The 22391-nt window shown below is 45.8% G+C and overlaps 2 protein-coding genes across 22 annotated transcripts in view; both read left to right on the forward strand.

Annotated features, from left to right (window-relative positions):
- The window catches only part of NUDCD3 (NudC domain containing 3), a 55897-nt gene extending 47982 nt beyond the window's left edge, over positions 1 to 7915 (forward strand). Inside the window, exons 5-6 of the mRNA XM_028707554.2 lie at positions 289 to 477; positions 7365 to 7915. Coding sequence (XP_028563387.2) covers positions 289 to 477; positions 7365 to 7475 — 300 coding nt within the window. The 3' untranslated portion in view covers positions 7476 to 7915. The remainder of the gene's footprint in view (positions 1 to 288; positions 478 to 7364) is intronic.
- A 13617-nt stretch (positions 7916 to 21532) lies between these two features.
- Positions 21533 to 22391, forward strand: part of CAMK2B (calcium/calmodulin dependent protein kinase II beta) — a 217973-nt gene continuing 217114 nt past the window's right edge. For 2 of the 21 annotated variants that reach the window (XM_077919878.1, XM_077919874.1), the window contains exon 1: positions 21539 to 22022. In XM_077919878.1, coding sequence (XP_077776004.1) covers positions 21958 to 22022 — 65 coding nt within the window. In that variant the 5' untranslated portion in view covers positions 21539 to 21957. Of the gene's footprint in view, positions 22023 to 22391 lie in introns of all 21 variants that reach the window. The other 19 variants (XM_077919884.1, XM_077919890.1, XM_077919886.1 and 16 more) reach the window with 17 other exon arrangements.

Raw genomic sequence — 22391 nt, forward strand, 5'->3', positions numbered from 1 at the left:
ATTCTTTTGGTCTGTTCCTTTAAGATCTCTAAGTAACACAGCCATGACTCCCAGGACAGATAGCTCAGTTGGTAGAGCATGAGACTCAAAGGGTGAGATCTCGGGGTTGGGGGGTTCGAGCCCTACATTGGGCAAAAGTTTCCTGTATTGCAGAGGGTTGGGCTGGGTGACCCCTGTGCTCCCTTCCAAATCTACAATTCTATGATTCTGTGGCATATTTCTCTAGACCAGGTCTGGCTGCTGCTGATTGTCCAGCTCTGAACTACAGCTGCTTCTGTTTTGTTCCAGATTAACCTGAGCAAAGTAGGTGAATACTGGTGGAGTGCCATCTTGGAAGGAGAAGAGCAGATTGACATTGGTAAAATCAATAAAGAACGTTCAATGGCTACGGTGGATGAAGAAGAGCATGCTGTGCTGGACAGGCTATCCTTTGACTACCACCAAAAGCTGCAGGGAAAGCCACAGAGCCATGAGATGGTATGTTTCTTAATTAGGAAATTGTTTGATTTGCTGACCATGCAGTTCTTTGCTTCTCTTAATGCGCTGCATGCAGTAGGTAGACTGTTTGGATCATTGTGGTACTTTGGTTCTGCCATAGCTCAGGCTTCAAATCACAATGGGTAACTTTGCATAGTCCTTCAAGGAGAGGACAGTTCCCCCAGTTCCATTGTAGGTAACATGGGGCTCCTCCCACAGCTTGAGGGGAAGAAAGAATAAAAAACACAATGCCAAATTCTACTTGTGTGAAATAGTTCCTGGGAATTTCTGTAACCCAGTTCCAGAAAATCTTCCTTTATGGCAGATACAATACAGGAGCAAATATCCTAAGTAGGACTTGTATGTAGTAAGCAAAATCAATTTTGTAAATAACCACTTGCCTGATTTCTGCTTCTTTTTACTAGGGGAGTTCCAGTTAAGAACATCATCTAGGTGGCTGTTTTAACAGGGAGACGTTCCGAGTTTTAACAAAATTATCCTTTCTAGACTCATTTGCAAACCTGATTTTAATGCCACTGTTTTCAGTGCTCAAAATGGCATCTAGGTGTAGAATATTTAATGTATAACCTTTCTCTGAGAGACTTGCCAGATGCAACTGTGTCTCTGGTGTGTTATGGCATTAGCCAAATTATTATTGCTGTAATCTTCCGAGTGCAGGGCTAATGGCAGTAAAACTCCACTTTCTGCTCTTTGGTTGTGAGCAATATGGAAAGCATCCAAGATCGGCGCAAAACTAGCTCTGTGTTTTTACTCCTTTGATTTGTCATCTGTATGATAATACCAGAGTGTACCAAATGTCACTCCTAAATGCTGTGCTCTAAACAGGTCATTCGATCTCAGCATGACTCGGAATGTGGAAGGCAGCCTGAGAATATATGGGTAAAAATTGTAGGGAACAACCTTACCGTGGGTGATAGCTGAGGACCTGGATGATACCTTTCTAGAGCAGATTACCAAACATTCAAAAAGAAGAGATATAGTAGTCATAGGAGACTTCAACTACCCCAATAGCTGTTGGAACCCAGACTTTTCCAAGAATCTAAGCTCCAACAAATTCCTCACTGACAATTTCATTTCCCAGAAGGGAAGCAACAAGGGGTTACCTGGTCCTTACTAGCAGGGAAGAACTGATCAACAAATTGAAAGTACAAGGAACCTTGGGAGGACGTGATCATGCCCTCAGGTTTCATTATACACAGGCAAGGGAAAGCTAAGAGTAGTTGGACATGCGCTCTCATCAGAAATAGTCAAAGAGAAAGGAGTCCACAAGATGGATGGGAATTTCTTGAAGGTGAAATTTTGAAGGCACAAAGTCAGATAATTCCAACAAGAAAAGAAAGCGGAAGACTGCATAAACAGCTTACAGATGAGCTGAGGTGTAAGAAGAGCATATATAAGAAATAGAAGGACAAATCATGAAGGAAGTGTATACATGAGTTGCCAACAATTGCAGGGAGAAGGTCAGGCAGGCCAAAGCTCAGAATGAAATTGCAAAAGAAGTTAAAAATAACATAAAAGGTTGATTTGGCTATGTTCAAAGCCAAGAGCTAGCAAGTGGTGGATCCCTTGTGTGGAGAAGATGGAGAAATGCCACTGGGTGACAGAGAGAAGACAGAACTGCTCAACACTTACTTTGTCCTTGCCCTAAAGGAAACAGTGCTTAACCTGGTGATAGCAGAATAAAGGATGCAGGGAAAGAGCTGAAACCCAGCATAGGAAAAGAGGTGGTATGGGAACTGCACTCAGGGGTGCTAAAGGAGATTGTGGATGTAATCTCAGAGCTTCTGTCTATAATCTTTGAGAACAGGTGATGTGGATCCCTGTGAACTGGAGGCAGGCAAATGGTCGTCCCCGTCTACAAAAAGGGGGGAAGAGAAGTTTCATGTAACTACCGACCAGCGAACTTGACATCAATACCAGGAAAGCTGGTAAAATGTGGACTGGATGAGGTAACTCTTAAGTGGATTCGTAGCTGGTTGACTGACCAAACCCAAAGAGTGCTCTCTAATGGTTTCTCATTATCTTGGAAAAAAGTGACAAGTGGGGTGCTGTAAGGTTCTGTCCTGGGCCCATTGTTGTTCAACGTCTTTATAAACAACTTGGATGAAGGTATTGAGGGAATACTCACCAAATTTGCAGATGATAGCAAACTTCTAAAGTTAGTCAATGCTGCTGAAGACAGAATCAGGATTCAAAATGACCTTAACAAATTGGAGAACTGTGCCAAAGCTAACAAAATAATTTTCAGTAGGGACGAATGTAAGGTTGTACATTTAGGCAGGAAGAACCAACTGCACAAATATAAGGTGGGGGAAACCTGCATTGCAAGCAGTACATGTGAAAAGGATCTAGGGGTCTTAGTAGACCACAAGCTTAACATGAGTCAACAATGTGATGTAACAGCAAAAAAATCAAATGTGATTCTATGCTGTAACATCAAGGGGAGCGTCCCGATAGTTTGGTGTCCAGATCAAGGGAAGTAATAGTACCACTCTGTTCTGCCTTGGTCAGACCACACCTGGAGTACTGTGTCCAGTTCTGGACACCACAATTTAAGAAGGATATTGGCAAGCTAGAATGTGTGCAGAGGAGGGAAACCAGGATGATCAAGGGTCTGGAAACCAAGCCTTATGAAGAACGGCTGAGGAATTGGGTATGTTTAGCCTGGAATAGAGGAGACTCAGAGGACATAGGATAGCCATCTTCAGATATCTTTAGGGCTGTCACACGGAAGATGGAGCAAGCTTGTTTTCTCCTACCCTGAAGGACCCGAGCCAATTAATTCAAGTTACAAGAAAAGAGATTCCGACTAAACACCAGGAAGAACTTTCTAACAGTAAGAGCTGTTCAACAGTGGAACAGTCTCCCATGAGATATAGTGGACTCTCCTTCCTTGGAGGTTTTTACGCAGAATTGTGTCTGGACCTCTATTTGATACAGGTTTGTGAAGGATGGAAAACCTTTGGCATTTCAAATGATGTCGTCACGTATGATGTTCTGTGGTTGAGATTCCTGCAGGGGGTTGGACTAGATGACCCTCGGAGTCCCTTTCAATTCCACAGTTCTATAATTCTATGTTTCTATTATTTATTTTGCTTTATATTTGTACATGCAAAAAGATACACTGTTGTATTTATAAGATTATTTATAACCTTCTTTTCAGTTTGGTGAATTCAAAAAATTGGACTCAGAGATATTATAATATCGGATCATGTGCATTAAAGCACATAATATCAAATAATGTGCATTAAAAATACAGACTAAATCAACTGTGTTATTTTAACAGCAAAGAGAATAATTCCAGCCAAACTTGGCTCTCATCACACTTGGAATGTAAAAGCCTGCTGAAAAAGAAAGTTTTAATATCCCCTCTAAATGAGCTAGGCTATTGAGTCTTGTGAATATCCAACGAATATTAATTCCATAAATGCAGAATGACAATGGGGAATGCTATATTAATTGTCAATATTGATCTATCGTCCAAGGAGGCACCATTTGCAGCAATCATCCATTATGCTAAACTCAGTGATTAGGGAGGTCTTTGCAAGAATAGGGTCTTCCCAATACACGTATGTATGTTGTTGCATAATGAGCTATTCGTTGTTGTTGATTATGATATTTTTATTCTTCTTCACTACTTAAGAAGCATCTCAGTGTGATTTCACAATCTAGAGTAAGCATCCAAAGCCTTATCCATGTTTGTATGCTTAAATTGGCATACTATTTTCTGTGCCCTCTGTTTCATGAGGCTCAAGGCAGCTTGCAGCAAATATAAAATACAAAATGTCATAACATCTTCACCAGCATCAAACAATTTGAAAATAAAAATTCAATAAAAATTTCCACTAAAACCTTCAGCATATTTCTGTCTTGAGGATTTACTGAGAAGAAACAGTTCCACAAATCACAAACGGGTAGCCGTGTTGGTCTGCCATAGTCAAAACAAAAAAAATTCCTTCCAGTAGCACCTTAAAGACCAACTAAGTTAGTTCTTGGTATGAGCTTTCGTGTGCATGCACACTTCTTCAGATACCTGAAGAAGTATCTGAAGAAGTATCTGAAGAAGTATCTGAAGAGGTATCTGAAGAAGTGTGCATGCACACGAAAGCTCATACCAAGAACTAACTTAGTTGGTCTTTAAGGTGCTACTGGAAGGAATTTTTTTTGTTTTGACAAATCACAAAATCTGTCTTAAGTTGGAAAACAATGCCTGGCTTTTAAAACTGTCACTCCTTCCCCTAAGACTCCCTGTCTGAGTTTTAAGTTCTGTAAGGATGTTGGGATGTGATGGGAAATCATGCCTGGAATCTGTCAGAAGAGTGCTTCTAATTTGTCCACGTTCGTTTCTGGAATCGTAAAATTTTCATCTAAAAACAGAAAAGGAAGCCCCCAGCAGAGAACTTGCACACAAAAAGTTATTGAAATGTGCTTTTGCCTTTCTTATTTGGAAGTAGTCAGAAAATAGATTGGGACCCACTGCAGTCTGGATCAGCAAGGGTTTCTGACTCTGAATGGCAAATAAAATTGTATTTTTAAAAGGCCTCAGTGTTCATTGCCTGTAAAATGAGTACTAATTGGTTGTCTTTGAAATGGGCTTTGTTACAGCTCTGTTGGCCAATTTAAGATTTCTGCATTAACATTTCTGATCTGTTGTAACTTTGGTGTAGATTTGTACTCTCATATATGCAGGTTATTTCATTGTATGGCTCATGGGGTGCAGTATGTTGCTGTTTCCGAAGCAAGTTACTGTTTCAAATCTGGTACTTCTCTCTGCTCCTATTTTTGCACCTCTTTCTGGTTGGTGAACCTCAGAATTCTATGGGGGGGGGGGAATATTTTAAGCCTGAACTCTGCCCACCTTGGTGTAGCTTGGTTCATTCTTCAGTAAGTCTGTGTTGCTTATAAGGAATCTGTCTAATAATAATAATAATAATAATAATTTTATTTTTATCCCGCCCTCCCCGGCCAAAGCCGGGCTCAGAGCGGCTAACATCATATAAATCAGACAGTTTGCATAATACAATAAACACTATGCAAATAAAATAACATTCAACATTCATTAAAATAATATAGAATATTAAATATGGCAAATCAAAATGGAGGATTTTGCAACACTGAACAAGATATCTTTGATTTATACTGAAGAAGAGTTTTTTGGATTTGATATCCTGCCTTTCACTCCTTTTAAGGAGTCTCAAAGCAGCTAACATTCTCCTTTCCCTTCCTCCCCCACAACAAACACTCTGTGAGGTGAGTGGGGCTGAGAGACTTCAGAGAAGTGGGACTAGCCCAAGGTCACCCAGCAGCTGCATGTGGAGGAGCGGGGACGTGAACCCGGTTCCCCAGATTGCTAGACTACCGCTCTTAACCACTACACCACACTGGCTCTGAGTGCGACTGTTGGTCAGTCTCTAGCTAATTGACTGGCATTGGGTCTCCAGAGGTTGAGGCAGATGTTTCTCTCCCATCCCTACCTGTAGGTGTTGGGGATTGAACATGGCACATTCCGCATGCAAAGCAAATGCTGTTCCACAAATATTTTCAAAAAGGCTTATAATATTTCTAAAGCACTGTTAGGATTTAAGATTTTGCTGTTCCGTGGCTTGATAGACATTACCGACAGGTTATCGACAGGTTTTGTAGTTGAGCTAATTATATAAATAAATGGGTTAACTGTCATTGTGAAACTATGAAATTAGATACCGTATTTTTCACTCTATAGGACGCACTTTTCCCCCTCCAAAAATGAAGGGGAAATGTGTGTGCGTCCTATGGGCCGAATGCAGGATTTCGCTGAAGCCTGGAGAGCGAGAGGGGTTGGTGCGCACCGAACCCTCTCGCTCTCCAGGCTTCAGGAAGCTATCCGAAGCCCGGGGAGCGCTGCACAGTGCACCCCGGGCTTCGGGCAGATATCTGCAAGCCCTGGGAGCCCGACGGGAGTTCCTGCCGGGCTCAGAAGGCTTGCGGATAGCAGCAAGCTCCGGGAGCGAAAGTGAGGTTGCGCGCAACCTTGTCCCCGCTCCCAGTCCCGTTCTCGGGGCTGGGGTCGGGGGAAGCTCGGGCTTCCCTGCCCCAGCCCCGCGGCTAAAATTTCCCCCCCTTTATTTCCCCCCCAAAAAACCCCTATGGTCCAGTGCGCCCTATAGAGCGAAAAATACAGTAGATTTATAACATACTTGTATTGGCCTGAATATAAGCCACACCCAAATATAAGCTGCACCTTTAAAATCGATGGGGGTGTGGTGGTTTGCATACTGTAAGTTCGCTAATATAAGCTGCACTTTAACTTTTCACGGTTGGAATTTGGGGGGAAAGTGAGGCTTATATTCAGGCCAATACGGTAAATGCCAAGGCTTTTATCAGTGTAGATATCTCTTTGGCTTTCTCCCTGGAACACCTGAGCAAAAGGATTCCTAGCACAGTTGTGTGATGGCAATCAAAGATTACTTAATGGTGGAACACCAGAGTTAGCCTGCAGGTACAGAACTGAGAAGAAGAAAACAAATTAAAACAGAAATAAAACATTTAAGGGATTTTAAGTACGCAGAAGCCCAGTTTCCCCAAGCTTATATCCCTGTTCCTGTTTGGAATCTTGGCTATGCTGCTACATGGGCCTCTGACCCATCTGCAGAGCAAGGAACCATCCCTCCTGCCTTTGCTAACAAATGGTGCTGCAATGAAATTTAAGGAAGAGCAGCTGGCAGCTATACCGTGCCATTCTTGTTTTCACTGAATAATTTGATAATACCTGGCTGCGGTCAGTGGACTGTATTCAACTGATCCATTGACCGGCAAGTCAGGATTAATCAAGTTGGTGGGTTTCTGTATATTGCATGACCGTGACATGACTCTTGTCTTAATTTCAGAAAGTCCACGAGATGCTCAAGAAGGGCTGGGATGCCGAAGGCTCCCCGTTCCGAGGCCAGAAGTTTGATCCCTCCATGTTCAACATCTCTCCTGGGGCAGTGCACTTTTGATGATGGCACCGAGGATGGGAGAATTGCCTACCTGCCGGGGAGAGTAGGATGAAACTGATGCCACTGCCACACTCCTCCCCTCCTGCCAGCGATGTCAACCAGCCCCTTTGTCCCTGCCTTGTTACCTGGGCTTGTTTGCAAAATGACAAAGGACTTCAAAATAGCCAGAATGTGGGTTTGCTTTTGGGGAGGGGGGAGAGGGAAGTGCAATGTTGAGCGAGTCCTTCCCTCCAGCGCCAGGTTGGTGCATTTAATATGTATGTGGGGGAAGCCTAGCAAAAAGCAGCCTTACGTACTGTGTCACCACGGCAACCAGCAGCTGCTGGTAGCATTTCCTCTCCTCTCTTGTTAATGGATTGCTTTGGGGAGGGGGGTTGATTGAAGGCAGTATTTCCCCCCACCACCTCTTTTTCAGAAATACATGCAGTTTGGCCAAATGATGGCGAGATTCTCTCCTGTTTCTTTGAAGCTGTCTTCTATCCCTGGTTCCATCTTTCAGGAAACCCAATCTCCTAATGGCACCAGGCAGCACAGCCTCCTTTAAACACCAGCAATCTGCAATCAGTGTCATTTTAGCAGCATCTTAATTGCTAGGTTTGGTCCTTGAGGCCCTGGCAGTGGGAGGTAAATGTTGCAGGCTCAGACTAATAGCTGAAAAGGAGCCAGAACAGAAGGTGACACTTGATAGCTGTATCTTTACTGTAGATCTCTGGTGGTCTGTGACGCTTTGGCATTGAATTTGAAAAATAAGGGGGGGGGGTGGAGACAGACTTCTCCTGATTGCAGTGACTGGATGACTTGGTGCTCAGAGAGCGGCAGTTCTCTGTGAGTCTCAGTCTGTTCTTAGTTTTATCCAAAAGTGCTTGATATTAAGCTTCAGAGTGTAGACATTAGTTTATCTCCCTCCCTCCTCTCTTAGGGCCAAACTAGCTGATACAGCAAGTGTGGGATTGTATTTAATTATCTGACTTTTTTCAAAACAACAACAACAGATCTGTTTATGGAAAATCGGGACCACAGGGTGGGGTTTAACCTTCCCCTGTGTACTGCAGTCCTGTCCCCCCCCACCCTCCGCTCTTTTCATCAGAAAATATATATGCTATGGTTGCCAATGTAGCTTTCCTTTTAGGTGGGGGCAGTGGGGTTGGGGGTGGGTTTGATGGGACGATAGCATTGGAAGAAAGGGTTAAATTTACCTGACAGCTCATGACTGCAGATAGCGATGGCTTGGCCCACCTCAGCAGGTTATCTGAATCTATGAGCACATTTAGTACAATAGTGGCTCTTCCCCTAAATTCTGCTTCAGAGGAGGCAAGGTGTGCCATTTGAATTTAAGAATCTTATTTCTGCTTATTGTCATATAGCTGGCAACCTGTTACAGGGTGTAGTGAGAAATACATTTGAGGAAGAGAAAAGTCATGGCTCTTGAAGTTGTCCTATTGTTCTGGCAATATCCATACCTTTAAAAAAATTGTTATAAGACCCATAGAGAAAGCAGCCGTTCCAGATCTAATAATATTATGCGCATGTCTGCCATTAAAAATTGGCAAGAAAGTCAAAGCTTCAAGAACGACATCACCTGTCAAAATGTAAAACACATTTTAGGTTTGTTCATAGTTGTGTAGTGGGCCATATAAAGGCGTAAGTGTTATCTCCACTATTTTACACTTAAGAAGGGAAGTAAACGATAAAATACATAGTACAGTGAGACATTCTTGGTGCTTGTGATACCCAATATAGAATTACAATACGCAAAATTCAGCTGAGCCCACCAGTATATTGGCTTTTAGGTGCGAGATGTAGGGCACATACCAGACAAAGCTCTTGGCTTCTGAATAAGCAATTCTGACAATCCTCACAACTTCAGACAAGTCAAAAGAGAAAACTGGATAACTAGTCTCCAGTACAAGATTTCAGATGAATTCTCGGCTCACCATAGACAACTTTAAAGAAAGCTTGACCATGAGAGACCAATAGGGAAGGTGGCTGTTCCAGATATGGTAGGAATATGTTTGACCGCTGTTTTTAAAAAATCCCCACATCACAAAACGGTCCCTGAAGCTGGCAGATTTTCAGCTGTAGTGTGGTGGATGCAGCAGAAATCCCAGTCACACATGCCCAATGAGTTTTCTGGACTCCTTTTCGCAAGGGGCCTATGCTTGTTTCTGAAGCCAGCGACATCAGTTGCCATTTGAAGCAGAAGACCATGTCCAGTGTTAGTCCTACTCAGAATAGGCCCATTGAATTTAATGAATGTGGCTAACTTAGGCTCATTAATTTCAACAGGTCTCCTCTGAGTAAAACTTACGTTGGCTACAACCCAGTTTTGTTTCTTTCTTGAATGACTTGATCCATGACAAAGGGAATAACAAAGAACTTGCGATGTCTATGTTGGCTGTAGAAAGAGAGGCTAGGTGATTATTATTTTTTTTGCAGGTAGCTTATATGTCATTCATATATGACTTTCATTGTAGGCATAAAAGTAAGTGGAGAGAAAAGCACACAGCTTCCTGACCAGTCCCTGACAGTAGGATGGTTGTTACTCACTTGCAACATGAATGTCACCACACCTTTTGTCTTCTGAATGGGCATTTCACAATAGTACGTTTCCCAAACACTTTGTGGACCTACTACCTGCAGTCTATCATTATTCTACTGTTTAGGAAGGCAAGTGGGTGGTGAAAGAATGTCCCCACTGATCAACACGTTCCCCCTTCCTTTTTAAAAAAATAATTTATTCTCTCTAAAGCACCTAAAATCAACTAGGCAACAGTCTTAAGTTGTTTGCCTAATGCACAGTGGGTTTGTATGATTTATGGTCAATATTTGTGGGTGTCCACCACCTTGAGTTTTGTGGTTCCAATGGACTAGGACTAGCATTCCCAAGACTCTGCTGACAAATATCAAAGGGGTGGGTTTCTTCAGGACTTGTACATCCCCTCAGCCCAGCCCCTGCCCAGCTTCAGTAGGTCTGTCCACTCCAACCTTCTGACCTCCTGCTTCCTAATGGTGAAAATAGTCTTAAGACTGCATGACCTGGATTAGTTTTTTGGGTTATTGGTTTTTTTTGCAAGCATGAACAGTGGGTATTAAAACTGTGCTGGATTCTTTTTAAAAAATGACCAAAACCTTCCTTGGAATATCTGTTGTACTTGTAGGAGTGGGGAAACAGATGTGCCTTGAAATGTTAAAGACAGTGACTACTTGATTTTGATTTTTTTGTCCTACAGGTATTTGGGGAAAGCTAGCATCTTGCCATTTTACAGATTTATGTTCAAAGAGTTGACTGTCCTTGCTCAGGCAAAATGCCTTCTTCTAAAAGAAGAAAAGTGAGATGTTCTCACTTAAGCACTGGGGACTGGCCTCTTCCCACAAAATGGGACAGATGGAGAAATCTCGCTTGCTTTCAGTGCCTCGTCTCTCAATCAATCCTTGTGCTGAGCCACTCGATTAAGCCTTAAAGTTCCATGCAGGGCTCCCTCATAGGCCAGCTTTGTCCAAATAGAAGACAGTTCCCAACACTATTTTCTTCTTAGCAGAGACATTTCTACCCAACTAGTCTCCAGCCTATGCCTTCTGGCAGCCAGGCTCTCTTTCTGTTCCAACTGAGTTCTGAAGCTGCAACATTGCCATGACACTGAGCAGGTTATGTCTAGGACAAGTCAGCACACTTTGTGACCCTTCAGGCCAAGCAAGCTTCTTCAAGGTCCTGATAAACTTCCACTTCTGTCAGACTGCATAAACGAAGTAGGGTGGGAAGGGAGCATTCTTGAGGACTTGATAGGTCTGAAAATGCATGACTTGGTGGATCTCAAGTTACCCAAGCTTGGTCTAAGTTTACTCATGGTCAATTTTTACTTCCCACCTATCTCTTCCTACTCCCACCTGGAAATGGGTTCTCTCTGGCAGCTGCTGACAACACTCCCTTCATTTTGGTTGTCTACAAGCTACAGTTTGCATATGATGCTAGCGTCTTTGCTGAACCGAGGGACAGTGCTCTCGACCTGGCATCGGCTCTTTCTTGTAGCACACACTCTTTACCTGCTTGCAATAAAGAATGCGATGTCAAAGCATATGCATGTACGTGCATAAATCCTTATGCAAAGGAACCTCTTCCATAATTCGTGCTTCCGTCTCTCTGTTGGTTTGGTTTAGTGTTCCTGCTGTGGCGCTGAGAAAAATCAACATTAGATCTTTTCACTAGTGGGCCAGCATTTGTTAAACTTACGTAGGTTGTTGTGTTTAAAGAGGTCTTTCAGAGTTCTTCACACTGCTGAAAGAATAACCAAGGCAGCTGAATTCATCTCTTTCTCTTATGTACACCAAGGCAGCTGAATTCATCTCTCTTATGTACACCCCAATTCTGTTTTGTAACTAGAGGTCCCACCAAGGAGGACTGAACATACGAAGCTGTCTTGCATCACTAAACCATGGCTGCTTCAAGCCCAGCTTTACCTACTGGGACTGGCTGGGGTTCTCCAGGATCAAAGGGAAGGGTCTTTTCCATCACTAGATCGCTGAGCTTCTGTGAACTGCAGGTTGTGGGGGTTGAATCTGGAACCTGCATACAAGCCATGTGCTCAACCACTTAGCTATGGGAGAAGCAACTGACATTGCAAGTCAGTGTCAGCCTGGGGCAGCAGCTCAGTATGTGTCCTCTCCATTCAGCCTTGCCTAGTCCCAATGATAAAATAAGCATGGAAATATGAAGTGGTTTTTTAGGTACACACTGTTCTGCCGTTTCCTTTTTACACGTGCTCCCTGGGTTGGCAATCCCAAGCAATCTCAGTGTAGCCTTTGCGTTGCTTCTTGCCTACTGGAGCTGCCCGTTCAATGGGAGGCAGCTGCATGCACTTCCTTCATACACACAGTGTAGTTTTGTGAACAAGTTTCTATGAAGGTTAAAGGTAAAGGGACCCCTGACCATTAGGTCCAGTCGTGACTGACTCTGGGGTTGCGGCGCTCATCTCACTTTATTGGCCGAGGGAGCCGGCGTACAGCTTCCAGGTCATGTGGCCGGCATGACTAAGCCACTTCTGGCGAACCAGAGCAGCACACGGAAACACCGTTTACCTTCCTGCCAGAGTGGTACCTATTTATCTACTTGCACTTTGACGTGCTTTCGAACTGCTAGGTGGGCAGGATCTATGAAGGTGAGTTGTGGCAAATACCCAATCAGCTGATGTGCTATGAAGAACTTGGCGAAGGCAAATTGTCCCAATGGCAAAGCCATGATCAGGTTAGAATGGTAATTTAAGCTTCAGTTTGCTGGGCTGGCAACTAATTGTTTAACAGCGGTCATTGGTGTACCTGAACAACCAAAGGGGTTGTGCTCACTGCCCTCTGATCAGCAACAAAGACTGTGATCAAAGTTCCCCACCTTTGCGGCCTTCTGCTGCTCATTCCCGTTTTGTCTCTGTGATATATCCCCAGAGGCAACTGATGCATTTAATAAAAGAGGAGGTCCTTGCAATTGTGAAGGTGTATCCCACACTTCTTCCCATTTAGGACCATCAGAAGCAGGAAGAACGCTTGCTGAAAACACTTCAGATTCCAACAAGTGTTCAGGGAATTCACTCTCTCCTCCCAAACCTGGAAATGGAGCCATTGCCATTTTTCTGGTGGCTCTGGTGTGAAGCTTGTGGTGGTTTGATTAAGTCTCAAGGCTGCAAGTTGCTATCCCTACTTCCTTCAAAGTGCTTTATTATCTTATCACAGTGCATTGTCCTTGATCACCTTAGAAGGTAGCTACAGTAAGCTAATTTATATGCCATTAAACTGCAAAGTCCTTTTCAAGGCTTATGTCCTTCCTGCAGGTGGCAGGAAGTCACCTGCTTAATAAACAATTGCTAGTTGTCTTCCCTACCCGTACATTTTAATGTTGGGGCTCTCTAAAACAATTAAACCCATTGCCAATCCTTTCAGATAGATATTAAGCATTTTGGGGGAAGCTGTTTTTGAGATACCTAGAATCTGTGTCTCCCTGGGATTGCAAAAGGAAGGGCATTCAAGATCCAGCCATTAGCCAAAGGAGCCAAGAGCCACAAGCCACTGGCTGTAACTCATGCAAGAATACCAGAAAGGGAAAGGGGAATCTGACCCCCCAAATGGAATAAAAATGTCCGTGTAGACCTTTTCCTCTTCATTCTGGTCTTGAAGAATCTCCCCCTCCCTTTCCCTTCCATTCAACTCCTCCTGTGTGTATCTTTGATTTGTGAGCCTGATGCAGGGGGGCTATTTTATTATTATTAATGTGAGCAGAAGAGAATAATTGTCTGGAAAGCAAGCTAAAAATGTAGTAAATTTACGGCAATTTTTTTGGTCAAGGTTGTGATAGATTTCTTGATCGCATTAGCCGTGGCCCATCGACACAAAGGCAACAAAGCAAATCAATTACCCCCCACTTCTATTACACAACGGATTGGCACTATCAAAACAGCAACAAAATGGAGCAGCAAATGTGCCGGCAAATAAAGACTTTGGAACATTATTCCAGGATCACTTTTCAGGGTGGTTCTAATCTATGTGAATAGCATTCCTACTGTTGCAACTAACTGGATATTAATGGCAGATATGTAGATGGATGTATTACAGTCTAGTTGGCTTTATTGCCGTGATTCTCCACCAAGCCTTGGCCAAAGTGCTGAGAACTCTGTTAATGATCCCTAGCTTTGTACAATGCTCCGACTAGGGCAAAATGTGTATTATTAGAGTTTGGAAACAGCACTTTTTGTAGCTCTTTAAACAAGAGAGTCTCTAGTATGAGGGCAGCCTTGGCTATGAGAAGCAGGCAAATAAGGAATCCCAGGTGATTCAAGGCCTATCTTATATAACCACTCATATTAGTTTTGACCCCTGATTTGCCCATGTCTAAGGGGAGGTTGGAATGAGTCAGAAAGAGAAGCTGCAGCTGTTGACAAGAAAAGGGGTTCTGCATTCTGCTTTCCAACCTGGGCGAAGTGATCATGCCAAATAGTAACAAGTATTTTGGTTTTTTGCTTCTCCCACTTTTGTATTTTGTTTCTGCCCCCTTTTGCCTGTAACCCCATGTACCACTGACATGCAGATCCTGAAAAGCCTCGAGCGGAAAAAGACCCCCACTCCACCCCGTTCTGCAGTAAAGTGCAGTCAGCTGTCCATTCTGTTTGCCAGGAGAGTTAGAAGGCCCTCCATGCATGAAACCAGGAGCAAGTAGTGATTATAAAGACAGAGAGTTGCGATAGCTCTGTTGGTAGAGCATGAGACTCTTAATCTCAGGTTTGTGTGTTCGAGCCCCACTTTGCCCAAAAGATTCCTGCATTACAGGGGTTTGGACTAGATCACCCTTGTCGTCTCTTTCAACTCTCCAATTCTCTGATTCTGTACCAAGAAGAAGGGATGCGGGTGGCGCTGTGGTCTAAACCACTGAGCCTCTTGGGCTTGCCGATCAGAAGGTTGGTGGTTCAAATCCGCACAACGGGATGAGCTCCTGTTGCTCTGTCCCAGCTCCTGCCTACCTAGCAGTTGGAAAGCACACCAGTGCAAGTAGATAGAAAGGTACCGCTGTAGCGGGGAGGTAAATGGCGTTTCCGTGCGCTCTTGTTTCCGTCAGTGTGTTCTGTTGCACCAGAAGCGGTTTATTCATGCTGGCCACATGACCCGGAAAGCTGTCTGTGGACAAATGCTGGCTCCCTCGGCCTGAAAGTGAGATGAGTGCCGCAACCCCATAGTCACCTTTGACTGGACTTAACCGTCCAGGGGTCCTTTACCTTTTTACCTTTGAAAAAGAAGAAAGAGGTGCTATCTTAAGGCAGTGATAGGAACAGCCCTCCAGATAGTGTTGGACTAGAGAATGTTGGCTGCCTCTGGTGAGAGTTGAATGGTAACTGGCTATCTGTCTCTGTTTTAAGAAATCAGAACTTCTAAAACTCAGGAGCAGGAATGTGCCCTTCCCCACTGTTCTCCCCCCTCGATAGCAATACTTCATTAAATACTTTTTTTGCAGCACCAGTGTTCAAAAGCTTGAGAACAATAACCTAAAAACACCAAACTACAATAGACTCCTAAAACACCAAATACTAAAAATCAAGCTATTCACAATTTCACTTCACACAAAACCTACAGGCTATGGGAAGGGCTGCAACTCAGCAGCAGAACACCTGTTTTGCCTGCAAAATGTCAATTCCGGACATAGAATTGTAGGGTTGGAAGGGACTCCAAGAGTCATCGAATCCGACCCCCTGAAATATCAGCAAACCTATCAAATGGAACATCAGTAATGGGGCTGGAAGGCCGCCTCTCTGTCCAAGAACCCAGAGCCTCAAAGAATATACTGAGATAGATGAACCAATACTGTAAACTGCTTGCTTCTTTCTAGGGAGCCCCATAATGTTGGTGCAACCTGCAAAGGTCCTGTGCTCAGCTCACCATTGACCTAGCTTTCTGGAAGGGCAGATTCTGAAACAAAGCTTGCTTTCCATGGAGAGGGAGCAAGATATGGAAGAAGGTGCTCCTTTAGGTCACTGGACAAGGTTTGTGCTGGAAACAAACAAAAAAAGCAATTCTTTTTGAGTTGATGCCACAGAAGTGTACATCTGGTGAGCGAAGGCAAGAAAAGTTGGACGGACTCTGCCTTCTGAGACCCAAGCATTTGAACATTTGAACAATATTCTCCTCTTTATTTGTGAGGTGGGATGAGGAAGCAAAGTCCCCTTGACCGACTTGAGTGAGAATGAAATGTTGGCACAGATTTCTCCCCTCTCTCTTGGGGAGGATTTGGGGGACAGGGTGATTTCTTGGGTCAAAGCTGTGCTGCTGCTGCTGCAGCCTTCCTCTGGTAATACCCAGCCGCACTTTTACCTCCCAGAAACCAAGCGATGATGATCGTTCGTTTCTGGTTAGTTAGAACAAAAATATCTGTCAGCAACATGCAGCCCCCACAAACGCCCACGGTGCCCATGGCAACAGCAGCACCAGGCAGCCATGGGCAGGGATGCTGCGGAGGGGGGCGGGCGGGCTGCGTTTGCTCCGGCATGGAAGGTGCCATCGTCTCCTGTTTGGAGAGATTCTGGGTTTCTGCGGGCTCCATTTTTCACCACCTGCCTTGTGTTGCTCAGCCAAGGCTCAAGATGATGGGCTCAAGCGACGATGTTCTTCTGACAGCTTGACTGAACGCAGCGACATTAAAACTCACAACTGAATGGCCTCCTTGCCTCTCAGACAGTGTCACCTTTGAGCACCGAACAAGGGGCTCCATCAGCAGGAATCAGACCCCAGGACCTTTCGCCTTTCTGCCTCATTGCACAACTTCTTTCCTAGCTTCCTCACTGTAACTGGCACTGGGAAAATACATGTCTAACAACAACAACATTTTTTCCAAACCTTTAATACATATTTAATTACCACCATTCTTTCTAAAACCTATGAACCTTCCCTCCATCCCCCCATGGTTTCCCAGTTTCCCCTTATCATTCCTAACACCCCCTCTTCAATCTAAATTGTTTTTCACCACTGTTTATAGTTCGAATCCTACTTACCGTATCTGGCTATTATGTCTTAAAGTATTCTACAAAAGGGTTCCATTGCTCCCTTAACACTGACTCCTCCTGGTCTCTGATTTTTGTTGTCAGACATACCAACTGCATGTATTCTGTCAGTTTGTTCTGCCACTCTTCCTTAGTTGGGATTTCTTTGTCTTCTCCTTTTGCGCATGTATTACTGTTGCCACTGTTTTCGTGTATAGAAATAGATTGAGCGACTTCTTGGGAATATCCGTTATTCCTAAAAGCAAAGCCTCTGTTCTTGTTTTTGTTAATGTCAGCTTAAATATCTCCAGTTCATCATAGATCACCTCCCAGAATCCTTTGGCCTTTTTGCATGTCCACCACATGTGGAAAATTGTACCTTCCATCTGTGGACACTTCCAACATGCATTCAAACCATTTTTATACATCCTGGCAAATTTACTTGAGGGGAAATTATCTAAAGATGATCTACAGATAGTATCTGAGAAAATACATGTCATGTTCTTCCATCAGCAGCATTATAACCAAAGAAGCCAATGGTTTGCTGGGCAGCTTGCAATTTATCATCTATCTATCTATCTATCTATCTATCTGTCTATCTATCATCTCTATCTATCTAACTGGCCTTCATCTGAAGATCTCAGGACGGTTCACAAGATAATCATTGGCTTGCTTTGGGTAAATCTACCAAAATTAATGGACCTAAGCTTGTCATGGGCCTACTCTGAGACCACATCTGCTCTACACATTTAAAGCAGTATCATACCCACTGAAAACAGTCATGGATTCTCCCAAAGAGTCCTGGGAACTGTAGTTTGCTAAGGTGCTGAGAGTTGTTAGGAGACCCTCTATTCCCCTCACAGAGCTATAGTCCTCAGAGTGATATAACAAGTGGTTTAACCATCAACCCCTCTTCACAGGGAACTCTGGGAACTGTAGCTCCTATCATCTCTCAGCTCCCTTATCAAACTATAGTTCCCAATATTCTTGGGGGGGGGGGAGGGAGCCATAGCTATTAATTAAGGTGATGTAATTAAGTAGATGTGGCCTGAGTATGACCAACACTGGAAACAATGCAATGTTCCTGGCATCGCAAAAAACCTCAGCTTGTTTAAAGTGTGTGAATCAACTTGGTTGCATTAATTGTCCAGAACTGCTGGATCTGTAGGCACTATTGGATAGATCACCTGTGCAGTGTGAACCCATAGAATTATAGGGTTGGAAGGGACCCCTATAGTCATCTAGTCCAACCCCATACAATGCAGGAATCACAGCTAAAGCATCCATGAAAGATGTCCATGGAAAGATGTTCTCCTCCACTCAGACTGTTCCTCCATCTAGTCCAGTAGCTTTCACACCACTTGCTCCCTCATCCTTTTAACTGAAGATGCCAGGATTGAACCTGGGACCTTCTGCTATTTATTGGTCCCAAACAAATTTAAATGCATTTGAGTATCCCAAAATTGGCTTGCAATGCAGTTGTATGTGCTGCTCTGGAGCTAGAGACCCCCAGTCACCTACCATGTTAATGAAGCCCTGACAAAAGAACCAGAGTTTATTTTTTCCTTCTGAAGGTCAGCTTAAATGTGCATCTTGGCATATAGATCAACATGTATATCTTATGAAGATTTGTGTCATGGGTCTTCTGAGTCTTTTAAATACCTAGCAATCCCACCGCTTTCAGAAATTCAAGGAATGTCGCCGGGTTCTGCGATGCATTAGCTGAGAAAGGTAACAGCGTCACTAAAAGCAAACAGCCCCAGAAATGTGCTCCGGCAGGCAAATGTGGCCTGTAAACCAAAGCATGGCCACAGATCGCATCTCTGCCTTTCATGGCACCAGCATTTTTCTTAACTATTCAAGTCATCCTCCCTCTGTTTTCCAGCAAAGATCTATGGAACCCTTGGGTTCCTTGAACAGCCCCAAGGGCTGCGGTTTTGTACACCTCCAACCTCAGGCACTTTGCTCCTCTCTCCAGTGTTTGCCAGGCACTGCCATTCCAAAAGTGGGAGTAAAGGTAAAGGGACCACTAATATGCAGGCTAGTCTAGTTGCATCCTAGAACCTTAAATCCTTCTGGATGGATGTTCAGAACCAGTCTATATCAAAGTAACTATTAAATAAATTGCTAAGCATCAGTTCTTGTGTGTGTGTGTGTGTGTGTGTGTGCGTGTTTTGAGGGGGGGGAGACACAAAGGGAGGGGGATTCTGCAGAATATCAACATGTTTCGGGATTTAATAATAAATGACTGATTGATTGAAAAACCACTGCTCTGTATGAATTAAACCCAGTCCCAGCTCTGCAGTTCAAACCCTAAATGCATTTTTCATCTAGCAAATACTGCACAGACCTTCTTCTTAAAATGGCAACAGAACCAATGAGAGTGGGTTTCCCCACCACCACCACTGCCACCACCCACATGCTTCTCGTAGCATCTCGACGTAGTAAAAAACAAAAACAAATCATAGGTCAAGGAGGCTACCTATTGTGTAATAGCTGTTTGGTGATGGATTTGAATGCTGGAATTGAAGTTGGAAGGGACCCTGAGGGTCATCTAGCCCAACCCACTGCAATGCAGGAATCTCGGTCCCCCATCCAATTTGAAACCACCCCAGGCACTGCTTAGCATTGCAAATAGCTAGCAATTTTATTGCTGCACCACTAGGAGGATAAGTAAATGACAAACTGTAATATGCATGTCTGCATACATTACTGTGGTCAACGTTCCCCAACCTTTTCAGAACAAGGGCCCAGCTTTAACGGAAAGATGCATCTGGGAACCCACTTTTTAAATTTTGCACCATATATTTTGTACAGCGGTTGCCGTTGTGACCCACCTTTGGACAGGTTACAACCCACCAGCAGGCCCCGACCCACCAGCTGAAGACCAGTGTTTTAGGTGATGTGGCATCTCTGGCTATTATTCTACGACGTTACTTGTAAGAATGTAAGGAAGCCCTGCTAGATCAGGCCAGCGGCCTAACTGGTCCACGATCCTGTTTCCATAGCAGCAACTGGAACTGCAGCGCCAGGAAGAGCAAATCCAGCCATCATCCCTGTAATGACGGCTGTAAAGCCATAGGCGGAGTCCCATCTATAAAGGAGTGGTTATTACAGTCTCCAAGGCACCACCAGTGGGCAGTGGCAGAGGCTCTAACTTGCAGGCAGGAAATGGGTCTTTGGATCTGTGGAGCCTCCATCTGAAGGGTGTTTAAGAGAGCATGACTGTCAGGGGTGCAGAACCTCCAGGTGTCCATTGATATTAATCTGTATCCCACCTTTTATCCAAGGAGCGCAAGGTGGCAACACACTGCTCCCTCTCACCATTTTATCCTCACAAAACAACCCTGCGAGGTAGGTCAGGCCCACAAATGGTAAGTAGCCCAAGATCACCCAGTAGGCCTTCATGGCAGAGTGGGGATTTGAACCCTGGTCTCCAAGGGCATAGTCTAATATTCTAACCACTACACCACGCTGGCTGTTGTGCTACAACTCCCATCGTTTTTAAGCATTGGCTAAGCTGCCTGGGGCTGAAGGGAGTCCAACCATCCCTGGAGTGCTGAAGGCTTCCCATCTGTGATGTTATATTCGCAGTGGAACTCCAATGGACGCGCACAGAGAGAGCTGTCTCGGAATTGGACCAGGGAAAGATGAGAATGGAGCAAAAACATGGACTGTGGTGCCCTAACTGCAAACCTGGGCTCTGACTGCAAAGTGCAAACCTTAACGCACTTACTGGGGAGTAAGTCCCCCTGAGCACAGTGGGCCTTAAAAGGTAAAGGGACCCCTGACCATTAGATCCAGTTGTGGCCGACTCTGTGGTTGTGGCGCTCATCTCACTTTATTGGCCAAGGGAGCCGGCGTACAGCTTCTGGGTCATGTGGCCAGCATGACTAAGCCGCTTCTGGCGAAACCAGAGCAACGCACGGAAACGCTGTTTACCTTCCCGCTGGAGCGGTACCTATTTATCTACTTGCACTTTGACGTGCTTTCGAACTGCTGGATTGGCAGGAGCAGGCACCAAGCAATGGGAGCTCTCCCCGTCGTGGGGATTCGAACTGCCGACCTTCTGATTGGCAAGTCCTAGGCTCTGTGGTTTAACCCACAGTGCCACCCGCGTCCCAATAACAGTGGGCATTACTTCTGAGTAAAGATGCTTAGGATCGCGCCGTAAAAGTAGGTATCCCTCGGGAGGGACCTGTTTGGGCCGAAGATGATGAGTTGCGCTTCACTCACTCACACGCACGCGCGCACCCTCCAAGTTATCTTCCCAACAGCCCTGCCAAGTAGGCTGCCAACCAGAGAAGTGGGTGGGCGCGTAACTGCAGAGGACAAGGGAGTGGTTCTGATTGGGCTGCACGGGAGCGAGGCTGGTAGAACTCGGGGCGGGCGGCGCACGTGGGGAACGGCCCCTCCGTTGCGCGCGGAAGTTCCCCGAGGCAGGTGCGGGCGGACCGGGGTTGGGGAGAAAAAGGGAACCCGCGAGGTCCGAGCGAGCCGCTTCCTCGAGCTGCGGGCGATCCCCACCTGCGCCGCCCCGTCGAGGCTGAGCAGGGCGCTCCGCTTGGGCGGCGCCGGGGAAAGGGGCTGCCGTGATCCCCCCCTCCTCCGCCCGGGGGCGGCTGGTGCGCGGTAGGGTGGATCGCCCTCCCCCGAGGCTGCCGCTTGCCGGCGGCCCTCCCCTGGCAGCTCTCCCGGGCTCTGCCCAGTGCCGGGCTCGCTGTTCGCCGAGGAGCTTCGCTCGCTCGCGTTGCAGGAGCCGCCTTCTGCCGCACGCAGCGGGCTGGGCGTCTCTCTCTCTCTCTCGCTCACCCCCGATCTGAAGCGGCGGCGTCGCCCCCCCTCCTTCCTTCTTCCTCCTCCTCCTCCCCGCCTGCCAGCCAAGCTCGCGCCCCCGCCCCTCCTCCCCCCGCTGCCAGCCGGAGCCGAAGCCGGAGCGGAGCCCGGGCGGCTCATTGCGGAGCGAAGCTGCAGCCGCGATGGCCACGACCGTGACCTGCACCCGCTTCACCGACGAGTATCAGCTGTACGAGGAAATTGGCAAGTAAGGAGCCGGCGCCGCGCCTCGCACGGGCACGGGATGGGCGGGAGAGGAGACGCGCAGCGGCGACCCCCCCCAGCACCCTCCCCCCCACCCTAAAGCAAAGACGGACCCCCCCCCTCTACTCCCCTCTCGCCGCTTCGGGGTTTGCGTCGGGGCCTGGACGGCTAACCGGCTGCCTACCCCACGGCTTGCAGTCTGGGAGGCCCGGCCGGGGGCTGGCTAGGGAGAGGCGGGCCTGGTAGCGGCGGGGCGGCGGCAGCCCCTTCCCCAGCGTGGCTCGTCGCGGGTGGGGGATCTACCGAGAGAGTGGGGGTCCTGGAGAGAGTGAGGGGCTCGCCCGCGCTGCGCAGCCATGACGCACGCTGCGGA

This window comes from Podarcis muralis, chromosome 15, assembly GCF_964188315.1.
Source record: "Podarcis muralis chromosome 15, rPodMur119.hap1.1, whole genome shotgun sequence".
Lineage (NCBI taxonomy): Eukaryota > Metazoa > Chordata > Lepidosauria > Squamata > Lacertidae > Podarcis > Podarcis muralis.